A 24,327-nucleotide genomic window follows, 5' to 3' on the forward strand; every position below is an offset into this window, starting at 1 on the left:
AGTTAAAGTACCAATGATTGTCACACACACACTAGGTGTAATGAAATGTGTCCTCTGCATTTGACCCATCCCCTTGTTCACCCCCTGGGAGGTGAGGGGAGCAGTGGGGAGCATTGGGCAGCAGCGGCGCCGCGCCCGGGAATAATTTTTGGTGATTTAACCCCCAATTCCAACCCTTGATGCTGAGTGCCAAGCAGGGAAGAATACTGGTATGAGCTTTTAAACACAACCCGTTAACTGCTGCCAATAAAATGGTGAATAAGATACTCTTTAGGGTTCACATGTTTGTAAATCTGACTGTGATGAAGTCAGTGCCTCACCAGCCATGAACCTCACCGCACGTCACTGCTGTACATACTATCTTTAGGTGAAATCCTGGTCAAGCACAATGTGTCATTTCATTGTTACGCCGATGATGTTCAGATCTACTTGCCTCTTAAGGCCATAAGACAGGTCGCACTTCAGCCACTGCTTGACTGTCAGTCTGACATCAAAGCATGGATGATTAGCCGGGAGATTCGACAACTCAAAAACCGCTTAAGCGTCATAGAAAATGTGGGCTTTTGAGAATTGTGGCCAGTTCGGAATCTGGATAGAGAATAAAAATAGTTTTTAAAATGCCACTAGAATCCAAAGAAGGTCGACAAACTGATGTCCATCCAATGAATATTACATTACCACTTTGTATCGATGAAGTCATGAGAACTTTGGTAGCACAAAGGTTCGCGCATCCACCTTCTATTTCACAAGACGTGGTTCGATATTCGGCAACGTCAGTTCACAAATGTGTTTATAAAAGTAACATATTATGTATTTATTATTTTTAACCAGCCACCAGAAAGCAATAGTTGGATGATGGAGAAGTTTTTCAAAAAAATTAAAATTAAAAAACAATCGGACTGCATCCCTGCAGACCGTATTGATCTATATTGATATATTATGTAGGGACCATAAATATCAATAACAGAAAGAAACAACCCTTTTGTGCGAATGAGTGTGAATGAGTGTAAATGGGGGAGGGAGGTTTTTTGGGTTGGTGCACTAATTGTAAGTGTATCTTGTGTTTTTTATGTTGATTTAATAAAAATAAAAAAATAAAAATTGTATTTTATTATTTTTTTTTATTTTTATTTCTTGTGCGGCCCGTTACCAATCGATCCACGGACTGGTACCGGGCTGCGGCCCAGTGGTTGGGGACCACTGCTGTACATCATTGTCCAAGTTACTTTATATTGTCATCTTCCTCTTTATGCCACAGACAGAAAAACATTATACAACCCGCTAGGGCTGGGCGATATATCGATATACGCGATATATCGCGGGTTTGTCTCTGTGCGATATAGAAAATTACTATATCGTGATATTCGAGTATACGTTCTCACGCAGTTGCTTTTGGCTGCTGGCATTACACAACAGGCTCTTCCCACTCCTTCTGGTGTCTCCTTCTCACAGACAGCAAGCCCACCTTCTACATACGTCACATACTGTCACGTGTATGGGGGGTATACGTACTGTTACGTATACCCCCCCCCCCCCCCCCCCCCGGTCCGTGGGACAAATTTTCAAGCGTTGACCGGTCCGCAGCTACAAAAAGGTTGGGGACCACTGCTCTAATCAGTTGTGTGCCGTCAGGGCCAGCAAGGCTTTCTCTACTGGCCTAACATAACCAGAAACCATGATCATAATTAAAGATATAAGTAGTTTTTTATTTACTTTACCTAAATATCTAAAAGCATTCATATTCCCTTCATGTCATTGTATGCTCCTTACAGCGCCGTTGTTTAGGTTATAGTTTTTATCCAATCAGCATTCAGCTAGCTTATTCTGCCATGCTGTACGAAATCTGCCTGAAGCCTTCAGAATCAACAATACGGGCGTCTGTGCACAGTAAGTGAACAGACACAAACATTTGACAGACAGTTGCGATAGCCAATCAGATCACGAGTTGTTGTCAGTAAGGCCTTCTAGTTGGCTTAAGGCAGATATACAGTATATTGTGATGTTATGAGCTAGGTAAAATAAGAACTCCATTACCCAGCATGCCACAGTTGTGAAGAGCATGCAGTAGCCCTGTTCAGGTTGTTGAATGTAGACAGCCGGCAGCTGGATGTTTTTGATGAGCACGCTGTGAAGTAAACTTTAAGAACTCAGCCAACACGCCTCGTCTGCATCTTTTATGATTAGACAAGACAACACATATATTTGCAAGGCCATTTTCAAGAAGGATATTTAAAGAGAAACTACATCTCGTGAGACGCTGTCGGCCAACCCCGGAAGCTAGCTCAGCTGTCCCGGCGATGAAATGTGAGTTCAGATATTTTATTTCTTAATTTTTTTACGTTTAATAAGTTGGTTTTTTTCAATTTTAATTTTGACAGTACCACATAAGATATGTTTTAATTGCTGATGCTGGTTTATTGATTTTTAAATGCGCCAGAAAATGACCTGTTTTGTACAATGCCCAGTAGTGCGTAAATGTGTTTCTGTAAAGTATTTCTCCATCAATGGTCATGTGGTGACATATATTATGGTATTTTGAGAGGTAATAATTGAAGTCGGACATCACTAAAGGCCTAGGTGGGAAACGCACGGCCACCACTGGCTCTAATACAGTGGTTCTTAACCTTGTTGGAGGTACCGAACCTCACCAGTTTCATATGCGCATTCACCCTTCTTTAGTGTAAAAAAAGTTTTGTTTTTTTTTCAAATTCAAGAAAAAGTTATATGTTTTTTTACTGGTGCACAAAATGAACCGTGCATGAACATCACCTTGTTCAATGAACAAAACCAACACAGAGCATGACATACTTGCCAACCCTCCCGAATTTTCCGGGAGACTCTCGAATTTCAGTGCCTCTCCCGAAAATCTCCCAGGACAACCATTCTCCCGAATTTCTTCCGATTTCCAGCCGGACTCAAGGCACGCCCCCTCCAGGTCCGTGCGGACCTGAGTGAGGACAGCCTGTCGTCACGTCCGCTCTATAACTTCATACTTCAGAACCGACTCCCACACTTGCCATCAGGGTGCGCAATAACGTAAACCGTTGGCCAACCAAAAAGTTACTTTTTGGTTGACCAACGGTTTACGTTGTATTGCAGAACCGACTCCCACACTTGCCATCAGGGTGCGCAATAACGTAAACCGTTGGTCAACCAAAAAGTAACTTTTTGGTTGGCCAACGGTTTACGTTGTATTGCAAACCCTGACGGCAAGTGTGGGAGTCGGTTCTGATGTATGAAGTAAAGAGACGTAACTTCATCACCTCCCCTGGTTATTGACTCCAAACCAGAATATTACACTGCACATACCTATGCTCCTTCAAAGGCTACTGGCTGCAGAACATTGCACTTTCAAATACAACAATGAGTAGAGAGGAGTGTTAAGTGTGCAAATGTGTATATAAATGAACACTGAAATTCAAGTATTTATTTTATTTATATGTATATATATAATAAAATACATATTTATATATAGCTAGAATTCACTGAAAGTCAAGTATTTATATTATATATATATATACAGTATATATATATATATACAGTATATTTACATACATATATAAATACATATATATAAGAAATACTTGAATTGAAGTGAATTCTAGCTATAAACATACTCCTCCCCCTTAACCCCGCCCCCTGGCTCCGCCCCCCGGCCCAAATCTCCCGAATTTGGAGGTCTCAAGGTTGGCAAGTATGGTGCACAGTGTTGGGACTAACACGTTACTTTGTAACGCGTTACTGTAACGCCGTTAGTTTCGGCGGTAACTAGTAATCTAACGCGTTATTTTTTTATATTCAGTAACTCAGTTACCGTTACTACATGATGCATTACTGCGTTATTTTACGTTATTTTTTATGTAGTACCGGCTAGAAACAGATGCGCTGCGGTGTCTTTCTTCTAAATCTTCCCCTGTCACACGCCGGAGAGAAGAAAAGAGGCGTGTGTGTCTGGGTGGGGGGAGGGGAGGCACACACGTGATCCGCGGTTCAATATATAAAACAAAACAAAAAGGTTGTTCGCATGCACGTTCAGTCCACGCACAGCGTGGTCATGGCGAGCGGAGTAACGGAAGAGCTTGAACGCCCCGCGCCATTCAATCGGTGTGTTTATAGGAGCAGACTCCGTTGTGCAAGACGAGGGTTTTAAACACATGCTGAACGTGCTTGAGCCACGTTACGACATCCCGTCGCGCACCCACTTCAGCGATAAGATTGTGCCAGATCTTTATGAGCATGAGAAGAAAAAAGTTGTGGATGAACTATCCCGAGCATCACCAGTTGCGCTCACGACAGACTGGTGCACGTCCAGGGAAACTATGTGACGATAAGCGCTCACTTAATCACAGCAGACTGGCAGATGAGCAGACACGCCCCCTCTACGAGAGTCACCTTGCGCAGGTACTGGCACAAGCAGTGGAGGAATGGAAGATAAAGATTTCCCAGTCACACGTGACAATGCCAAAAATCAAATAATTGCAGTGAATGAGGCAGGACTGGGACCACAGGTAGGTGCTTTGCACATGTAGTGAATTTGGCATCACATCTCAGTCAATAGGATGGATCAGGAAGGAGGTTTCCTAGCACAACAGATGCTCATGTACTTAAGACAAAGCAATAAATACTAAAGCTGCCTACTCATAAAGCTCATACATGATGTCCCAACGAAGTGGAACTCCACTTATGATATGTTGCAGCAGCAGGCAGCTATATACTCTGCATTGACCCACAAGACCCTGAAGAAAAATGTCAAATACATCATCAACCTGTCTGATGATGATGTGAGAGTGGCAGAGGAGGTCCGCCAGGTGCTTAAACCCCTCAAAAGTGTTACATCTGAAACTTCACCATCTGTGTCAATGATCCTGCCACTGAAAACAAGGATTGTACAATACATGACTCCAAGAGTGGAAGACAGCAGCATCACTCCAGATGCCAGGCTTTATTTCACTATCTATGTTTCAAGGAAGATGATGTGCCTTCTTATGTTGCACTTTCAGTTGTTTTTTATTAATGGTCATTGGTCCAAGTTTAAAGAAAGGAGAAATGCCTTTTTATGTTGCACTGTTTTTCATTAATTATGTTAAAATGCAAATAAAAATGCATGTCAAGTTGATCAACAGATTGTATTATTCTCCAGTGCAATAACAGTACTGAAATGAAGGCTAAAAGGCCATTAATGGGAGCTTTAAAAAAAAGAAGAAAAAAAGTAACTAAATAGTTACTTTTCACAGTAACACATTACTTTTTGATGTAAGTAACTGAGTTAGTAACTGAGTTACTTTTGAAATTAAGTAACTAGTAATTGTAACTACTTACTGGTTTTCAGTAACTAACCCAACACTGATGGTGCATGAACTCACAACAAATTACACACCTTACCAACAATTTATTAATGTGGACCCCGACTTAAACAAGTTGAAAAACGTATTCGGGTGTTACCAATTGTACAGAATATTTACTGTACTGTGTAAACTGTACTGTTTCATATTATGTATTCTCTTCCTTTGCAATCTGCTGGTAAAAGTTTCAATCGATCAATCAAACAACCTGCAAATCAGATGGAAAATTAGAGGGAACATTGTTTGGGGGTATCCATAATACACTGATAGGGAGAAGTTTTTATTTACACGATAAGTCGGATGTGTCTTTACCTCCGTGGCGCAGGCTCCGCCGAACCCCTGAGGCCGACTCACCGAACCCCTAGGGTTTGATCGAACCCAGGTTAAGAACCACTGCTCTAATAGATGTGATTATTATTAATTAGGGGGAAGCGACTTGTCAACCAGAGAGGATCGGCGTCTATATTCTGTCCGTCTTGAGTCCAGCTTCACATTCAAACACAATGTCAACACTAATTGCCTTCTCTTAATTGCATTGTTTCCAATAGTGCTTCTCAATGGCAATGCATTTTAGGACGCTCCTGCCTCTGTGAACTTTTTTTATAACCCCGCATCCTCGACCATTGCAATCGGTATTTACTTGTCAAATGTATGAAGGTAAAACTTACTGAGGTCCCGGCGTCTTGTTGGAGTGTTTTGGCTCAAACAGGCAGATAAATCCCCGGCAGATCTATGCTTGGCGTTGATGTGGTACTTTAAGCTCGTGGTGCTTCGGTGAAATGAAAACTCCTTCCAGCAGAGTGTACAAACTACCTTTTGTCGGTCGATTGAGCCGTCTTTTTTTATTTTGTACTCAAACATCCCACCGAGAGGGCCAACGTCTTGTTTATAGTCGTCCATCTTGATGCACTTGCTTCTGCCGCCACAAAGCGTTAGCGCTGTTGACAGCTGGCCGGGTACACCGCGGAAATCTGGGACTTGTAGTCTAACTCATTGCGCATGCGTTCTCTTTGTTTACTCTTTTGCAATCAAATGAATCATAGATACTGTTAATTTTAACAACCCAAATGTAGAGAGCATGCAATTTTTGATAGCTTATTGAGTGTTATAAATATATGAAAAGTAATTAGATACAAATAAAGTCATAACAGAGGGATAAGAAAAAAATAATATAAGTAAATAAAACAATGGAGTAAAAGTAGACATGTTTGTGCAGTGATTAATATGGACAAATGATGTATTATGATAACGCAGTATTTAAATCATCCATCCATCCATCCAGCAAACACAACAATAATGACAATAGAGCAACATCAGCAAATACGATATGTACAAATATGATGGTAAAAGTGAAAGCAAAGAAGCAGTTAGCGAAATAAATAATACAGAAATGACAATGAGCATTATTACACTACAAATGGAGCATTACAAATACCAATAGAAATAGCGCTATTGATAATGAACAATACCATTTTGAAGATTCTTAGCGCCAACACTGATAGATTGATGCGTGCAAAACAGCAGCAGGCGGCTGTGGCCTGTGGGCCAGCTCTAATACTAATCAAAAATTATCCTGGGGGCCATAGATAATTCATTTGCGGGCCTTGACTTTGAAACATAGGTTATAAGCCTTCCACAACACCATATAAACACTTCCTATGCTCTTATCTAAAACCAACATGAAACTTCAATGGGTACAGACACTAGCAGATTTGTATACAGACACTTTCTACAGATCAGATAACTGAAGTATTGTGAATGTGTTGCAGGTGGACTTGATTCAGATTCTGTTTACTCTGCTGAGTTATATCCATCCATAGTATGTCTTCATGCACTGCAAGAAATTAGGCCACCTCAGGCGGACCAGGAAGCCTAGGAGATTTTAATGCCCAACTGTCTGACAAAAAGTCATATGATTTTCATATTGTATTATAGTAACATTGTATTGCTGTGTTAACTGGCTGAATTAAAATATATTTCGTCAACAATTTTGTATTTGATATGATCCACTTTGTATTTATATTAGAAAAAAAATGTCATGTGCCTCTGCTGCAACTGTAATGTAAACAAATTGTAACCGTTGTACACAATCTGTGCAGAAACCTGCGAGTATGCAATGACTGAAAGTGTGTGTCACAGTTGACTTGTACTTGTACTGCTTTGGTTTGTGGTGTCGAGAGTACGACCCGGGGTCTTTGCGGCCAGCAGATTGTTTTTTATTGACCTACAGTATGACACATTAAAAGTACAATTAAAAAAAACAAACAGCAAAAATCGACAGAGCAATGTGGCGTAATGTAATGAGAAAAAATAAATGTTGATATTACTACTATAATACACTTGGTCACATAGCACTAAGCTGACATAGAAGTGTCTTAAATATACAGTACGATAGTATATTATAACATTGCGTATATCTACATGGGCTGGTTTCAGCCTCGTTAAACAATCAAAATGGCCCCTGAATACTGATTTTCAGTATGCTACACTTGACAGAAAAAACATGGACACCCCCCCCCGATTTAGATTAAGGTGCATTCATTATTTATATTATGATACATATTGTAGGGCTGGGATGGTATAAGAAAACAGGACCTGCCCCCTTAGATTCAAAGTGATACCGATCTAGCCTTCATGCGCCCCCTACTTTTTCTCCATGAAATGACAAACATTTGTAAAACAGAATTAATGTTCAGTTCTTTACACTAATTTACATTGCAGGACACTTGGCTTCAATGTGTACATGAATGTTAGAATTGTAATCTGAGTAGACTTCTACTATGACAATAATTACGGGGGAAATGAACAAAATTCAATACAATGATAAAACATGTAATCCTACAAAATCCTGTTTGTGGACACCAAAACTCATTCAATCTCTTTAAAAATAGCACTAACAACATGCATTCAACAAGAGCTGCCGCTTAAAAACATGGTAGTTCCAATCACTCCCGTGAACTGCAGCTAACGTTTCTCTCAGGGACGTCACATCACATGGCCACAGGAGCTGCTTTTCAAAAGGCACGCACTCAGAGCTCATGAAATCTCAATGATATACACAGCTGTTAAATGTAAAAACCCTTATATGCTAATGTTTACAACTGGTGCTGTTAAAGCCTGTGCTTCATTTTACGCTGATGGCATACAATGTGGTTATAAATATAGTAGTTTCAATTTTGTTTACACTAATTCAACGATCTGAGCTTTAGGACCCCAGGTTTTATCTGATTATATTTTTGTAAGAATTGCACCTAGTAATGGTATATGATATTATGGTCTGTTAAAAAGAACAATGTACACCGAACTGAACTAAAAACCACAACATTTTTAATACGATCCTAACCGTTTTTGCTATGAAATAATGTCTTAAATCCAAAGAACACAACAATTGACTTTTAGCGGTCATATCTGAGGGTATATCTTTTTAACAATAAAGTCTGAATGAAGCTCGAGTTAAAAATGGAGACAAACTTTTCAGCAAATAAGGAATTCACGTACATAAGGCATTCTAACTTTTGTTTTTATGGCTAATGGAGTGGTTGTGGTGCAGAAACAGGATTGCGTCCAAACTTTCTGGTGGAATGTTGTCTCTATTCCTGTTGGTTGCTCCCGCTCTGTCCTGAACAAAGTCTTGTGCCATGTTGCCTGCCACTGCTGGGGCAGCCAAGTACACCTGTGCCACCTTTGCCAACATTGGGAATTGCACCGCCTTTGTCCTCCACCAATGTAGGGGCTCCACTCCCAGCGAAGCCCCCTTATCAGCTCTGAAGACTGATATCTCCAAGTCCACAGACTCCTCTACAGAGTCCTGCCTGCTCTGTGGTGTGGAGAACAAGTCTCCTAGCAAAAACTCCATTCCAGAGACTTTACGGAGTGGGCCGAGATCTGGCAGAGCCATCTCTTCTTCATCCTCCATGTCCTTAAAGTCGACCTCACCCAATTTCCGTCTTTTCAAGAAATGACTCTCTGATTCCAGTTCCTCAGGGGAGGTGAACCTCTTACTTGAGCGTATCGTCATGTTGTTGTGTGTCTTTCTGTCCTCAACTATCCTGATGGTGTCTTTCTTCAGCCAATCAAAAGTCTCAGTCTGCTCCTACAAAAAAAAAAAAAAAAAAACATCAAAACATGTTTTCTTGGCCCAACATTCTTAACATTTTTCCCTCACAAGACAGTGAGATATAGCAGTAATGCAGACTGTTGGTCAATTAATATACTGTGCGGATGGGTAATATTGCCTAAAATTAATTAAATTGCCTCTGGCAATAAATATACAGTCGTGGTCAAAAGTTTAGATACACTTGTAAAGAACATAATGTCATGGCTGTCTTGAGTTTCCAATAATTTATATAACTCTTATGTTTTTGTGATAGAGTGATTGGAGCACATACTTGTTTGTCACAAAAAAACATTCATGAAGTTTGGTTCTTTTATGAATTTATTATTATGGGTCTACTGAAAATGTGACCAGATCTGCTGGGTCAAAAGTATACATACAGCAACATACATGATCAATTTTGGTGACGTAGAAAACTTACAATCAAATCAAATTAGCTTAAGGACTCTTAACTTCATGTGAGTGATTATGATTGATGACACCTGTTGACTTCTCTGAGCCCATTTAAATAGGCTCATTAGACTCTGTTACAAACGCGACAATGGGAAAGTCAAAGGAACTGAGCACAGATCTGAAAAAACTAATCATTGACTTGAACAAGTCAGGAAAGTCACTTGGAGCCATTTCAAAGCAGCTTAAGGTCCCAAGAGCAACTGTGCAGGCAATTGTTCGTAAGTATAAAGTGCATGGCACAGTTTTGTCACTGCCACGATCAGGAAGAAACGCAAGCTATCACCTGCTGCTGAGAGAAAATTGGTCAGGATGATCAAGAGTCAACAGAGAACCACCAAAAAGCAGTTCTGTAATGAATTGGAAGCTGCTGGAACACAGGTGTCAGTATCTCACAGACAAGCGTGTTTTGCATCGCCATGGACTGAGAGGCTACCATGCAAGAAGGAAGCCCTTGCTTCAGAAGCGACACATGGACAACGATAAGACCTTCTGGAGGAAAGTTCTGTGATCAGATGAAACAAAAATTCAGCTGCTTGGCCACAATACCCAGCAATATGTTTGGAGGAGAAAAGGTGAGGCCTTTAATCCCAGGGACACCATCCCTACTGTCAAGCATGGTGGTGGTAGTATTATCCTCTGGGCCTGTTTCGCTGCCAATGGAACTGGTGCTTTACAGAGAGTAAATGGGACAATAAAAAAGGAGGATTACCTCCAAATTCTTCAGGACAACCTAAAATCATCAGCCAGGAGGTTGGGTCTTGGGCACAGTTGGGTGTTCCAACAGGACAATGACCCCAAACACACATCAAAAGTGGTAAAGGAATGGCTAAATCAGGCTAGAATTAAGGTTTTAGAATGGCCTTCCCAAAGCCCTGACTTAAAAGTGTGGACAATGCTGAAGAAACAAGTCCATGTCAGAAAACCAACACATTTAGCTGAACTGCACCAATTTTGTAAGAGGAGTGGTCAAAAATTCAACTAGAAGCTTGTGGATGCAAGGGACATGTAACCAAATATTAACATTGCTGTATGTATACTTTTGACCCAGCAGATTTGGTCACATTTTCAGTAGACCCAAAATAAATTCATAAAAGAACCAAACTTCATGAATGTTTTTTGTGACAAACAAGTATGTGCTCCAATCACTATCACAAAAACATAAGAGTTGTAGAAATTATTGGAAACTCAAGACAGCCATGACATTATGTTCTTTACAAGTGTATGTGAACTTTTGACCACGACTGTACATAACAGTATATATTGTGTTGAACCGATCACCTTTGTGTACATTCAAGACCTCTAGATTGCATTAAGCATATCTTCCTAAGGTGTGTAGTGGAGCATGTTTAGCTATACCTCGTACTTCAGTACCAAAAATAAACTTTATTTACGGCCATGGAAATAAGGATTAGTGACTTAGAAGTGATTTTTCACTGTGGAAGGACATTAGCCGCTAGCAAGAACACTACATTGCGTTAAGGATGTGTTATTTCGCTTGTCGCGGTCAGCCTTGCGGGACACAGCTAGAATGTGTCGTCAATGTAGATTATCACGATAGTATTAAAAGCTTTTTTTTCGGACAAATCAATATCTCTGTGGTCTATATCATGCAACCCTAATCTACAGTTGCACTGAAGATGATGAAACCCTTATTGTGCATTTTTGCAGCACTCTGTAGAAAAAAAGCCAATTGTATATTCTGAGCACCTAGGTAAAGTACCGTACTGGAATGTTAGAACTGGATGAAGAATACCCAGAGATATTACCTAGGGATGTTTCAATCAGGATGTTATGCTCCCGAATCTGATCATGAGTGAGATAAGCCAAAATCGATCACATTGACTAATTTGTTTAATGTATTTATGGTGAGTGCTATTGACATCTCACCTGTAGCATCTCAATAATGCTTAAATGGGTGAAACGAGTATGCTGTATCTCTGTGCATCCAAAATGCCATTAAAAATGCACCTGTGTTCGCCTGATGATAATACAACCCTACCTACGGATCACTCCATCTGTAACGTTCACATGAGCAAACGGCTCACCCACACAACGCCAGTGAACGCTGTGGTTCCTCCGTGAAGAGTTAGCTCTCCTTAGTGTCAGACACCATAGAGTGTGAGCATTATTTCACTCAGTTACGACTAGAAACTGCAGGTAGGACGAGCTTTCGAGGGACGCTTTCTGACAGTTTGTGCAGGAATTATTTTGGGATGCAAAATGATTGTTGCAGCAGCTGTCTGCTTAGCTAGTCTTATACGGTTTTGGAGATCATGATGCTGAATATGGAGGTCCCGTGCTGGTGTAGTTACACGTGGTCTGCAGTTATTAAGCCGGTTGGATGTACAGCTAAATTATCTAAAAAGCTTTTGAAGACGGCTTATGGTAGAGAAAATAACATTTAATCGACGGGAAATCGCTCTGGTAGACATTCCTGCAGTCAACATGCCTATTGCACGCTACCTCAACACCGGACACATCCGTGGCATTGACATTTTTGGAGTGACCTTTTAGAGTGGTAAGCCTAAAATACACCTGTGCAATGATCATGCTGTTTAATACACATCTTGATGGGCCACACCAACTGTCTGATTGTAACATATGCATCATCTTAATAGTAGTTTGTTGAAATCGCCATATAAAGTTGCTAAATGCTAATTAGTAGCATGTATTTAGAATATCCAAAATAATTTGCATCGACTCCGGCTTCCTCCTACCTCCAAAGACATGCACCTGAGGATAGGTTGATTGGCAACACTAAATTGGCCCTGAATGTGAGTGTGAATGTTGACTGTCAATGTGTGTTGGCCCTGCGATGAGGTGGCAACTTGTGTCCAGGGTGTACCCCGCCTTTGACCCGAGTGCAGTTGGGATAGGTTCCAGCATCCCTCGCGACCCCGACTGGGACAACCAGTAGAAAATGGATGGATGAATATTTTTACTTGTTTGTGATGTGCAGGCCTTTTTCCCCCCCCAAAGGTGGTTGTTTTTGAAGGGCTTTATAAATAAAGTTTGTATGGTATGGGTATGGCACCACTTGAATTAGTGCCTCCCTTTTCCAAAATGGTGACAATGGCTGCACACTCATTTGGGGTATGTTGAGTACTGACTATGCAATGTATTTTGCTGTACTATCTGTTCGTGATAAGAGGTGGCCAGCGGTACTCAGATCCTGAGTTCTGTAAGAAGTTTCTTCCCCATATGGAGTTTTTCCTCCCCTCCGTCACTGCCATGTTAAATTCAATTGAATTACAAGTCTGGTCCTGGGCCAACGCCATGTGTTAGGTGTCTTGAGATAATATCTGTTGAGAATTAGTGCAATACAAATAAAAATGACTGGAAGTTGACTTTAGTGTGATGCATGTAAGCACTTGAAATGTCAAATGTTAAGTATGGAAGTGTGACGACTGAGAAACAGCAAAACTCAGTTAAGTCGGGTGAGCACCAACAAGCTGAATGGAAATTAACCTCACATGCTTTTTGCAGAAAAACTGAGCAATCCAAAAAGTATCGAAGAGAATAAGCAAACTTCACACAGAAAGGCTCCAAAGAAGTGTTCCAAAGTAGTATCGAACCTTGTTGGTTTATGCTGTGAGGCAGCAATACTAAGCACTCTTCCACCACGTGGCACTCATTTACATGTACAGATTTTTTTTTTTTTGCAGAGTATCAGCCTGACAGTACTAGAACATGAAAACTTCTTTTAGCACTCACCGTCATCTCCATGAATCCAAGCCCTTGAAACTGGGGGTCGAGGGAACAGGCCACACTTAAAATCCTGTTGACTTCAGATTTGTTGTAATGACTTGCCAATGTCTTTCTCACCATCTGCTTCATGTCATTCAAAATGCTTGAGTCCCCTGGCCGGCATACTAAGTGGCAAGAAAGCAAGCCGGTGAGAATGGGTTTAATAAGAGACAAGCGTGGGAAGGCTTCTTTGGCAAGCGTTTGACATGCCACATCCAATGGTTTGAGGACCATACACAACTCCTCCAAGATCTTCCACTCAGAGTGCAATGGCGCAATGTTTGGTACAGCTGCAGTAGATGAGGAGTTTGCATAGCGACAACTATTTGTGTCAAATTCTGAAGCAAAGTCTTCATCCGTCAGGTTCTCACATTTTACCTGCACATTACTTCGAAAGCTTTCATGTTTGAGTAGTGTGCTGAGGAGAGGATAAAGTCTATTCCATGTAGGCCGACAATGGCTGGCCCATGACTTCAGCTCTGCCTGCTCCCTTTCGGTCAACGTTTCCACCACGCTCTGATAATAACTTGAGGGTCTCAGACTTGACTCTTTGTGTTGACACGGTGCCCATAACAGGCTTAGAAGAACACCCTGGAATTGCAACAGGGTCTTGCAGATGGCAGGGTGTGACGTCAGTTCCTCAATGCACTCTTGTACAACACTGAAGAAACATGGGACAAACAGAAGCCCTTCACTTGAATGACACGGTTGTAGATTCAACTGTTCCATTGGTGACACAGATTTTTCCATCTGCAGAGAGGAGTTTGAGTGAAGGGATTTTTCCGCACAGTTCATATTATTTAGTATTTGCAGTCGCATTTTGTTATTGCCCTTACCTCCCAGCAAGACCAGGTTAAACTGGGATATCCCCCACTCGTTGGCCATGGTCTTTACTTGGGCTTCCAAGCTTTGATGGCAATTATTTGTCACGTCACACTCTATGAGTTTTTGTGTTGCCAGTGTGACATTCTGGCATTTCATGTTTGAGTCAATGTAATGTGCCCAGAGAGTGAGATATCTCAAATGTTGTCCCTCCCAGCTGTGGACCCAAACATCTACACTTAAAGTGACAAAATAAGGAACCTCCCCCCGCTCACTGGATGGTTGTTCAAATCTCCTGCATTCATCCTCAATAGGCGCGGTGCGGTCAAATAGATTTTCATTTTCTCTGTTACTCGACGTCTTCAGCATCTGAGCAAGGATCTGTTTGTCTCTGCTGTGGTGTTTATCCAGGAGCTTCTCAAGCAGGGAAGGAGATGGAAGCTTGTAGGTGGGAAGCAGGGATTGGATCAGCTTGATGAAGCCCGTTCCACCTACCAGAGTTGGAGGCTGGAGATCCATGATGAGAAAATCGCTGATGGCTTCAGTCAATTGAGCAGACGAGCCTATTGAAAGCATACAGAACAGACCACGGTTATCTATCAATAACAAACAAAAATTGTTTTGGCGCGCAATACATATAACTACCTTTAAGACAAACTTTCAAAATTTCAGATAAACTTTAAGCAGTAGAGTATTATAATAAATTAATACTCATTTATCATAAACGGAAAATTAAGAACTGTTACCTGGGACAGGAGAAGTGAAGGAGAAGTGAGAACTTTGTCCCGATTCACCATTTACATCTGGATTTGACAAGGTGGTCACGTCACTTATGACAGGCAGTGATTGGCTGTGGTCTCCAGTTTGGAAGGAGCTGCTGGGCTCTTGCTGGGTGACTAACTGAATGTCCGGCAGAAGTTCCAGAACTGTCTCCTTTTTGCCGAGTTCACACTTCACATTTTCACCTGTACCCAACAAAAAAAGGATAGAGTCAATTACAAAGTTATGCTAAAATAGCCTTGGTTTTAAAGTAATGAAAGACACAACAATCCCGTTTATACGGGCTTTGAAGCAGCACTGAAGAGCTCCAGTTTTACTACGATTATTTATATAGATCAGTGTTCTATTTTGTATTAAACCTATAAATGTAGACCTCTTTACGTTGGGTTTGAACCAAACACTCAAGAGACAAATTCTATTATCAGCACATTTATCCAGACGATCACAAAAATTAAATGTGTTCTTTGTACATGCACCATAACCCTAACCTGACTCTCGCCAGATCCTTGTAGTTCGCTGAGCTCCACACAAGGATCTGGGCTCAAGGGCATTGCAAACTCCAAGATAGCAAAAAATAATGAATCAATCAGGATTGCCGGGTGGGATTTCATAGATGTGACGTAGCGCCGAAGCGACTGTTTGATTCAAACAACAATGGCGGCACGCAGCGAGGAGTCATGTGCTGACATTGATTCTGCATATTTTCTTTGCACAAATGATATCCATCATCTACTACTCTACTGACATTGCTGCATTGTTTCAGTAAAAGTTTTCTAAGTTTTCGCTCTGTCGTTATCCAATATTTTGGCTGTCCTGTTTTGGATTTCGCAGCGTTGCTCTCATCAGCGTCACGGGTTGATTTCAAAGTGAGTGGTTGTGTAGCATGTCATTCAAGATGACGGACAAGTAGTTTATCTAATCACATACAATTATTTTTTTACAAGGCCCCGCCTTCTGAAATACATCTCCTATTGAGAATTCCCAGATCCTTGTGTGGAGCTCAGCGAACTACAAGGATCTGGCGAGAGTCAGGTTACAATAAAACTGTCTTCTGTTAAATGTTTCACATCGTCAAAATGGACATTTAAGATAGTTAGCGAGCTAGTGCAAGGTGGTCTGTCAAAATGCTGTGAAAAAGGCAATTAAAACAATCTCTGTGGTGGCATACAACTAACTAAATGTTTAACATTTATATACACTGCCTGGCCAAAAAAAGGCCACACACTTTATTAAGAATAATACATTCTATTTATAATGCACTTTAAATTACTGAAATCTCAAAATGCAACAGAGGGGATTGACATATCAATAAAAAGCTAAAAGAACCTATAAAAGACATTTGAATTTTATTTTTTAAGATTTATTTTTAAACCTCTGTTGCTGTTACAGTTTAATGGCAGCAGCAGAGAAGGCCTAATCACCCATGGTACAGAGCTTGGTCCTTTGTGGGTGTAGACCAGACCTTTTCAACTGCCGTCACGTGGTAAAGGGCAATGACACTACACATTAGGTTTTTACTTTGCAAAGTTTGCTGTGGATGTTGTTTAATTTCTCAATGTGTCAACATCTGTAGTTTATTGTGTGAATGTATTAACACTAAAACCTCCATTTTATTTTTGCAAAATACATAATGCAGTCCTTGTGTAATGTTTATTTTATGTTTTTATTTTAAGTCTTACAAAACAAAATTAAGGAAGAAGTGCAAATAAATAAAACTGAGGAAGGAAGACAATTCAAAAGAAAGAACTTCAGTCCTCAACAAAACTTCTGGAGCTTCTGTTTCTTCATGTTAACTCTTAACTATCTTTCTAGCTGCACACGCTGGAAACAAGTAGCGAGGGCAGAATATTGACAGTGCAGTGTGAAAGCAGATGTGTTTACTTTGCAATTAAGTAAACGCAATATCAAAAGGAATATAACCGGCAAAGGCACTTTCTGACGAAACATCCAAATTTCCATGTCCGCCCCCTGAGCCCATTGGCCCTTGAAACTACGGCCCTCATCATAATGTAGTTAAATAGCCTTAGTGTAGACGAAGGGAACATGTAGAGATCTTAAGGGTAAGGAGTTCAGGGAGGTAAAGTGGGGAATTTCCATGAATGCCCTGGTGGGTAAGAAGGGGGATATTTCAATAAACTCAGAGTAGGAGGGGGAGACAGAGAAAGGATTTCAGGATGGGGGTAATTTGGTTGTGTTTGCCCACCCTTATCAGGATTTTGACATCATTGTTTTGGATGTATTGTAGTTTCTGAATGCTCTTGCCAGGGATCGCGAAGGAGTGTATTAGGAGCCAAGCCTGGAGGAGATAAAGTTGTGCATGAACAAGCTTTTCTGTATCATCCAGGGTGAGTATTGGACAGTTCCTGGGATGGTAGAAGGATGTTTTCAGAGCCGTTTGATGTACGTGTCAAAGGTGAGTTAAGGGTCAATCTTAATACTCGGGCAGATGACAGATGCGGCGAGGGAGATCCATTTGACGAGCGAAAGTGACGACATTGCTCAGGGGTAGCATGCAGTTAGACAAAATGGAATGGGTCCAGCATTGGGCCCTGGGGGACACAACAGCTGACTTTGTGGGTATGTAATTTTGCTGCGCTCAGCGTGACATGCTCAGTTCTGCTGTTCAGATAAGAAAATTAACCAGTTATGAACATTTCCTGATAGACCAGTGGCATAATGTAGGCAGCAGAGGGGGATGCTGTGATCAACTGTATGAAAAAAAAGCTCTAAGGTACAGAGTAGGGCAGGGGTGCCCATTACGTCGATCGCGAGCTACCGGTCGATCGCCAGCCAGGCATTAAAAAAATAGTCCTAAAAATGAGCGATCATAAATCTTCACTATGACGTCACTTTCGTCACTTGATTGACATTCACGGCACCCGAGGGTCTTCTGAGATGACGCTGGCTGCTGCCAGCTCATTATTAAGAAAAAAATACCGACAGGAAGGCGAGAAACAGTTTTTATTTCAACAGACTCTGGCGCCGTACCTGTCGTCAAAACTCCAAAGACCGACTGCACAGTTGCAAAATAAAAGCTCTGCTTCATCCCGCCTGCGCTAACAAAATAAGAGTCTCAGAAATCTGGCGTGCACAAGCTAGCAAGCTACGGATTTTGTCGCCAATGTATTTCTTGTAAAGTGTATACAAAGGAGTATGGAAGCTGGACAAATAAGATGCCAAAAACCAACCACTTTCATGTGGTATTGGACAGAAAGGAGGACTTTTTTTCTCCTCCATTTGAAAATGCGGACGTTATCAGCACCAATGACTGATTCCTATCAATTTAAGTCATCGGAATCAGGTAATACACCAACTTATATTCTTGTCTTCATGAAAGAAAGGAATCTGTGTGTTAAACATGCTTGTATTATCATTAAACACCTTTAAGTTGTTAACAATATTAACTATATGTGTTAAACATGCTTGTATTATCTTTAAACACCTTTAACTTATTAACAATATAAACTATATGTGTTAAACATGCTTGCATTATCTTTAAACACCTTTAACTTGTTAACAATATTAACTATATGTGTTAAACATGCTTGCATTATCATTAAACACCTTTAACTTGTTAACAATATAACTATATGTGTTAAACATGCTTGCATTATCTTTAAACACCTTTAACTTGTTAACAATATTAACTATATGTGTTAAACATGCTTGCATTATCTTTAAACACCTTTAACTTGTTAATAACATTAACTATGTGTTAAACATGCTTGTATTATCATTAAACACCTTTAACTTGTTAACAATATTAACTATATGTGTTAAACATGCTTGCATTATCTTTAACACCTTTAACTTGTTAACAATATTAACTATGTGTTAAACATGCTTGCATGATCTTTAAACACCTTTAACTTGTTAACAATATTAACTATATGTATTAAACATTCTTGTATTATCATTAAACACCTTTAATTTATTAACAATATTAACTATATGTGTTAAACATGCTTGCATGATCATTAACACCTTTAACTTGTTAACAATAACATATCTTTCATAAATAAGTCAATATAAATTATATATATATATATGAATGAGGTAGATCCCCACGACTTGATCAATTGAAAAGTAGCTCGCCTGCAGAAAAAGTGTGGGCACCCCTGGAGTAGGGGAAATGGTATTTGCTGCCATCAGGCAGTTGCTGGCTCTTTCTCTACTACAGCCAGGGTAGAAACGAGACTGAAACTCCTCAATTTTTGCAATTTTTTTCCAGCACTTGAAAGGAATGGAAGATTAGAGCTGGGCCTGTAGTTAGGAAGGAAAGTCATTGCACAAGTACAATGAAATGTGTTTTTTAGCACAAACCCTCTTCAAAAGCAGACACACATTGTAAAGGGCTACAGAAAAGGAACGCTGATGCGTTGCCATTTACGGCGCCTCGTAAAAGGTGGACGCTGGGAGAAACGATGAGTAAAAAAAAAGTAGTCAATCCCATACTGGGATCCTATGGGGTAGGGGGGGCTCAGCCTGGGGACAGGAAAAACATTGATAGCCACGATAAACACACTTACATATGTACAACACAGAAACCACAAGACTTGCAACAGGAGGGGGTAGGTGGGCACTTCTAGTGACAATGCTGCAGCTCTTTTGGCGCTGCTCCAGCCGTCCGTCCCCACTACAAAGCTTAGCAGTTGCAAAGGTGTGGAGTGGGGCAGCGGGTATGTGTGCATATGTGCAACCAATGGTGTATGGTGTGTGTGTGTGTGTTTGTGTGTGTTATGCCTGGAGTCGCTCTGCAGGCACAGCTAACAGAGTTCCACTTTTCCAGGTGTTGTTGACAAGGAAGGAATGTGTTGCATCCTCGCTGCATGGTCCTTTAGAAGAATCTCAAAGCAACGACCTTACCTAAACAATCCAGTTTACAATGTGTATTTGAGCGAGCAAACTTTTTTTTAAGCTTTTCACTCTGATTGTCTATTTCTGGTCCAGGCCATGAGAGAAGACTTTTGGATTCAAGGCATTCACCCTCCAAAAAATAGTCAGCTGAAAACAGTATTTAACACAGAGGAGATATGACCGGTTAGAAGAAAGTGCTGATTCCCATCCCAGTTGCTTCACACTCGGCTGCGAACCGATCCAGTGAGAGCTGAAGATCTCGGCCAGATGAAGCCATCAGGACCACATCTTCTGCAAAAAGCAGATACCTAATCCTGCAGCCACTAAACCAGATACCCTCAACGCCCTGACTGCGCCTAGAAATTCTGTCCATAAAAGTTATGAACAGAGTCGGTGACAAAGGGCAGCCTTGGCGGAGTCCAACCCTCACTGGAAACGGGTCAGACTTACTGCCGGCAATGCGGACCAAGCTCTGACACTGATCATACAAGGAACGGACCGCCACAATCAGACAGTTCGTTACCCCATACTCTCTGAGCACTCCCCACAGGACTTCCCGGGGTACACGGTCGAAAAGCCTTCTCCAAGTCCACAAAGCACATGTAGACTGGTTGGGCAAACTCCCATGCACCCTCAAGGACCCTGCCGAGTATAGAGCTGGTCCACAGTTCCACGACCAGGACGAAAACCACACTGTTCTTCCTGAATCCGAGGTTCGACTATCCGGCGTAGCCTCCTCTCCAGTACACCTGAATAGACCTTACAGAGAAGGCTGAGGAGTGTGATCCACGATAGTTAGAACACACCCTCCGGTTCCCCTTCTTAAAGAGAGGAACCACCACCCCGGTCTGCCAATCCAGAGGTATCGCCCCCGATGTCCGTGCGATGTTGTAGAGTCTACGCATTCGTAAAAGATGGGGATCTTGCATCCAGTGGTAGTCGCTGGCTTTTGATGATGGCAGGAAATTAGGACTCCTGCTAGTTTCCCGACTGTCCTAGTAGCTTTTAAATATTGCGTTAAAATGTTCTTAAGATTATTTTAGTTGTTTCTGCAATATCCCTAAATATTTTCTCATGCTTGATGCATAACAATGATTTTGACCCTTCTAAAAAAGATTTACACCATTTCCTCCGACCACAGGATGTCTTTTAACAAAGTTGTAACACAAATTAGATTTTTAGGATTGGAATCCATTAAGATTAAATGCCACAATCACCCATGCAGTAATTATCGAGTGTGTGACTTTCACCTACGGTATCTGCTGAGTTAAACCTTGGTGGTGAGGTTTTTTTTTTGGCCAGGCTGTCAATTTTATCAATCTATAAGAAGTGGAAGTAACACGTAACTCTCTATACAGTAAATATGCTCTGATCCCATACTCTAGATCGGATCTGTTTGATATTGGCCAAATGTCACCACTTCGATCAATCCAGATGTCCAAATTACCACATAAATGCTCAATTGAACATGTTACAGACTGTAAATGCAGTGTCTGCAATGTAGAGTGATGTAACACCGTAACTAGCTAACAGTTGCTAGGGCAAAAAATAAAAATTAAAAATAAAAAATAAAAATAAAAACAAATTAAAACAATAAAATGTGTTTGATAAAATATTTGAAGTATATTTATATTTTTTGGTTGGAAAAAAACAGAAATGATGATGCAAGACTTGTTTCCTTAAGTCACTAGCGCTTTGGAAACCCAGCAAATAGGAAACAGGAAGTGTCACTGAGCAATGGGAGGGACACGCTAACAGCCAATCAGGTAAAAGTATCAACTACACCTTTCCTGCTGTTGTTGGGCTCCAAGCCTCAGACCGTAGACGAGGGCATGGGTCGACAATGGGTCTGCTAACACAACCCGCAACATTTGCCACTACTGCTGCATGATACCACTCCCTCTCTTAACTCTTCCTATCACTTCACTCACCCAACACAATGCCATTCTTAAATGAGCGCGCGCACACACATACGCTACTCTCATAACACTTCGGTGGTTGCACTGTATGTCTGTTTCGCTGTGGATTATCTGCATGAGTGAGAATAGAAACTATGATATCTTGACATATCAACTGAATCACTGAAACGTGTCTTTAGTTTTGTTAGTTTTAAGGCAGACTGTGCGGCAACATCATGACACTTCCGATGTGTGGGCTTAATTAGTTGTAGGGCTGGGCGATAGGGCCTTTTTTTAATATCTCGATTAGGGCTGGGCGATATGGCCTTTTTTTAATATTGCGATATTTTAAGGCCATATCGCGATACACGATATATATCTCTATATTTTGCCTTAGCCTTGAATGAACACTTGATGCATATAATCACAGCAGTATGATGATTCTATGTGTCTACATTAAAAAATTCTTCTTCATACTGCATTAATATATGCTACTTTAAAACTTTCATGTAGAGAAAGAAATCACAACTAAAAAAATCACTATTTTTTTCATACGGTGTTGATCTGGAAATGTTTGCCTCGGCATTTTGATGGTGTGGGCGTGTGGCACCGAACGGAGATGTTGACATACGGATTAAGCACTGTTCATTCTCTAGCAGGTGACTTTTCAAATGATGCTACATATTAGCAGTAATGCTACTTTTTATAGCAACGCTTTCGCCCCACACTTGAAAAATTACGGTTGTCTGTTCGACATATTCCCACTTGAAGCCAAACCACCGCCAGACGATGGACCCCCTGCTGTTTTTTGGGAGAATTAATTATTCCTTCATTTGTTACCAGATTCGCACCTTCTTTCGCTCGTATTACCGCTAGCATCACAGCTAACGTTAGCCATGCTGCTACCTCTTTGCTGCGCGAGGGCGTATACGAATGTGACGTATGTCGTGACAGTAGGGAAGGGACTCAAACCGGATTGATAAACTGATCCGGAAGGCCGGCCAAATTATTGGCACGCAGTTGGAGGCGTTTGTGTCAGTGAGGGACAGGAGGACACTGGACAAACTGCTCGCCATCATGGACAATCCTGCCCACCCACTCCACCTGACAATTAAGGGACAGCAGAGCTCATACTCTAGGCTGACCATACGTCCTCTTTTCCCCGGACATGTCCTCTTTTGCGGGTGTGTCCGGGGTGTCCAGGCGGGGTTTCTTAAATGCCTCAAATGTCCGGCATTTTGAATTAGGGTTGCGTGTATTTTCAATGTACATCTTGGGCAGGGATCGGCAACCCCTAACAACTAAATTAAGGGCGTGCCATGATGGCACTGCATATATTATCCTCTATTACTTGCATAAACAGCATGCCAGCCCGACCTCATGTTGTATGAAGCTTTAACTTGCACACGTGGGAGACAGCAAGGCATACTTGGTCAACAGCCACACAGCTTACACTGACGGTTGCCGTATAAAAACAACTTTAACACTGTTACGTTACAAATATGCGCCACACTGTGAACCCACACCAAAAAAGAATGACAAATACATTTCTGGAGAACCTCCGCACCGTAACACAACATAAACACAACACAACAAATACCCAGAATCCCATGCAGCCCTAACTCTCTAACCTCAACCGACGCACGGAGGGAGGGGAGGGGGGGGGGGGCGTGATGTGTGGGGGGGTTTGGTGCTAGCGGGGCGTGTAGACTGGGAGTTAGGGCTGCATGGGATTCTGGGTATTTGTTGTGTTGTGTTTATGTTGTGTTACGGTGCGGAGGTTCTCCAGAAATGTATTTGTCATTCTTTTTTGGTGTGGGTTCACAGTGTGGCGCATATTTGTAACGTAACAGTGTTAAAGTTGTGTTATACGGCCACCGTCAGTGTAAGCTGTGTGGCTGCTGACCAAGTAAGCTTTGCTGTCATTTTCGTGTGAAAGCAGAAGATGCATTCAACATGTGGCCGAACAGGTACGCTGTTTAAGCAGACTGTAGAGGGCGCTAAAGGCAGTGCCATCACGCCCAAATTTCGGATGTCTCCCGGAAAAATTGGGAGAATTGGCAACTATGACGCTGTTGAACGCTATTCATGTGAATCTCTACTAACTTTAAACTGTCATATTAAAGTGCGGGGGGGGAGGGGTGGAGGGTGAAATTTAAAAACTTTTTTTTTTTTTTCCATTAAGAAATACAATCATGTGTGCCTACGGACTGTATCCCTGCAGACTGTATTGATCTATATTCATAAATAATTTATATATTGTGTTTTTTATGTTGATTTAATAAAAAAAATAAACACTTTTTTTCTTTTTTTT

At 41.2% G+C, this 24,327-nt stretch overlaps 2 protein-coding genes across 6 annotated transcripts in view; both read right to left on the reverse strand.

Annotated features, from left to right (window-relative positions):
- LOC133633937 (E3 SUMO-protein ligase ZBED1-like) overlaps window positions 1-6,285 on the reverse strand; it is a 39,498-nt gene extending 33,213 nt beyond the window's left edge. For all 4 annotated transcript variants that reach the window (XM_062026770.1, XM_062026769.1, XM_062026771.1 and 1 more), the window contains exon 1: window positions 6,011-6,285. In XM_062026770.1, coding sequence (XP_061882754.1) covers window positions 6,011-6,242 — 232 coding nt within the window. In that variant the 5' untranslated portion in view covers window positions 6,243-6,285. The remainder of the gene's footprint in view (window positions 1-6,010) is intronic.
- Window positions 6,286-7,542: 1,257 nt separating this feature from the next.
- LOC133633938 (uncharacterized) overlaps window positions 7,543-24,327 on the reverse strand; it is a 29,882-nt gene continuing 13,097 nt past the window's right edge. The window contains exons 5-8 of one of the 2 annotated variants that reach the window (XM_062026774.1): window positions 15,225-15,443; window positions 14,974-15,041; window positions 13,624-14,892; window positions 7,543-9,435 (exon numbers count right to left, since the gene is read on the reverse strand). In XM_062026774.1, the coding sequence (XP_061882758.1) occupies window positions 8,851-9,435; window positions 13,624-14,892; window positions 14,974-15,041; window positions 15,225-15,443 (2,141 nt within the window). In that variant the 3' untranslated portion in view covers window positions 7,543-8,850. Of the gene's footprint in view, window positions 9,436-13,623; window positions 15,042-15,224; window positions 15,444-24,327 lie in introns of both variants that reach the window. The other variant, XM_062026773.1, reaches the window with a different exon arrangement.

Source organism: Entelurus aequoreus, linkage group LG18 (genome assembly GCF_033978785.1).
Source record: "Entelurus aequoreus isolate RoL-2023_Sb linkage group LG18, RoL_Eaeq_v1.1, whole genome shotgun sequence".
Lineage (NCBI taxonomy): Eukaryota > Metazoa > Chordata > Actinopteri > Syngnathiformes > Syngnathidae > Entelurus > Entelurus aequoreus.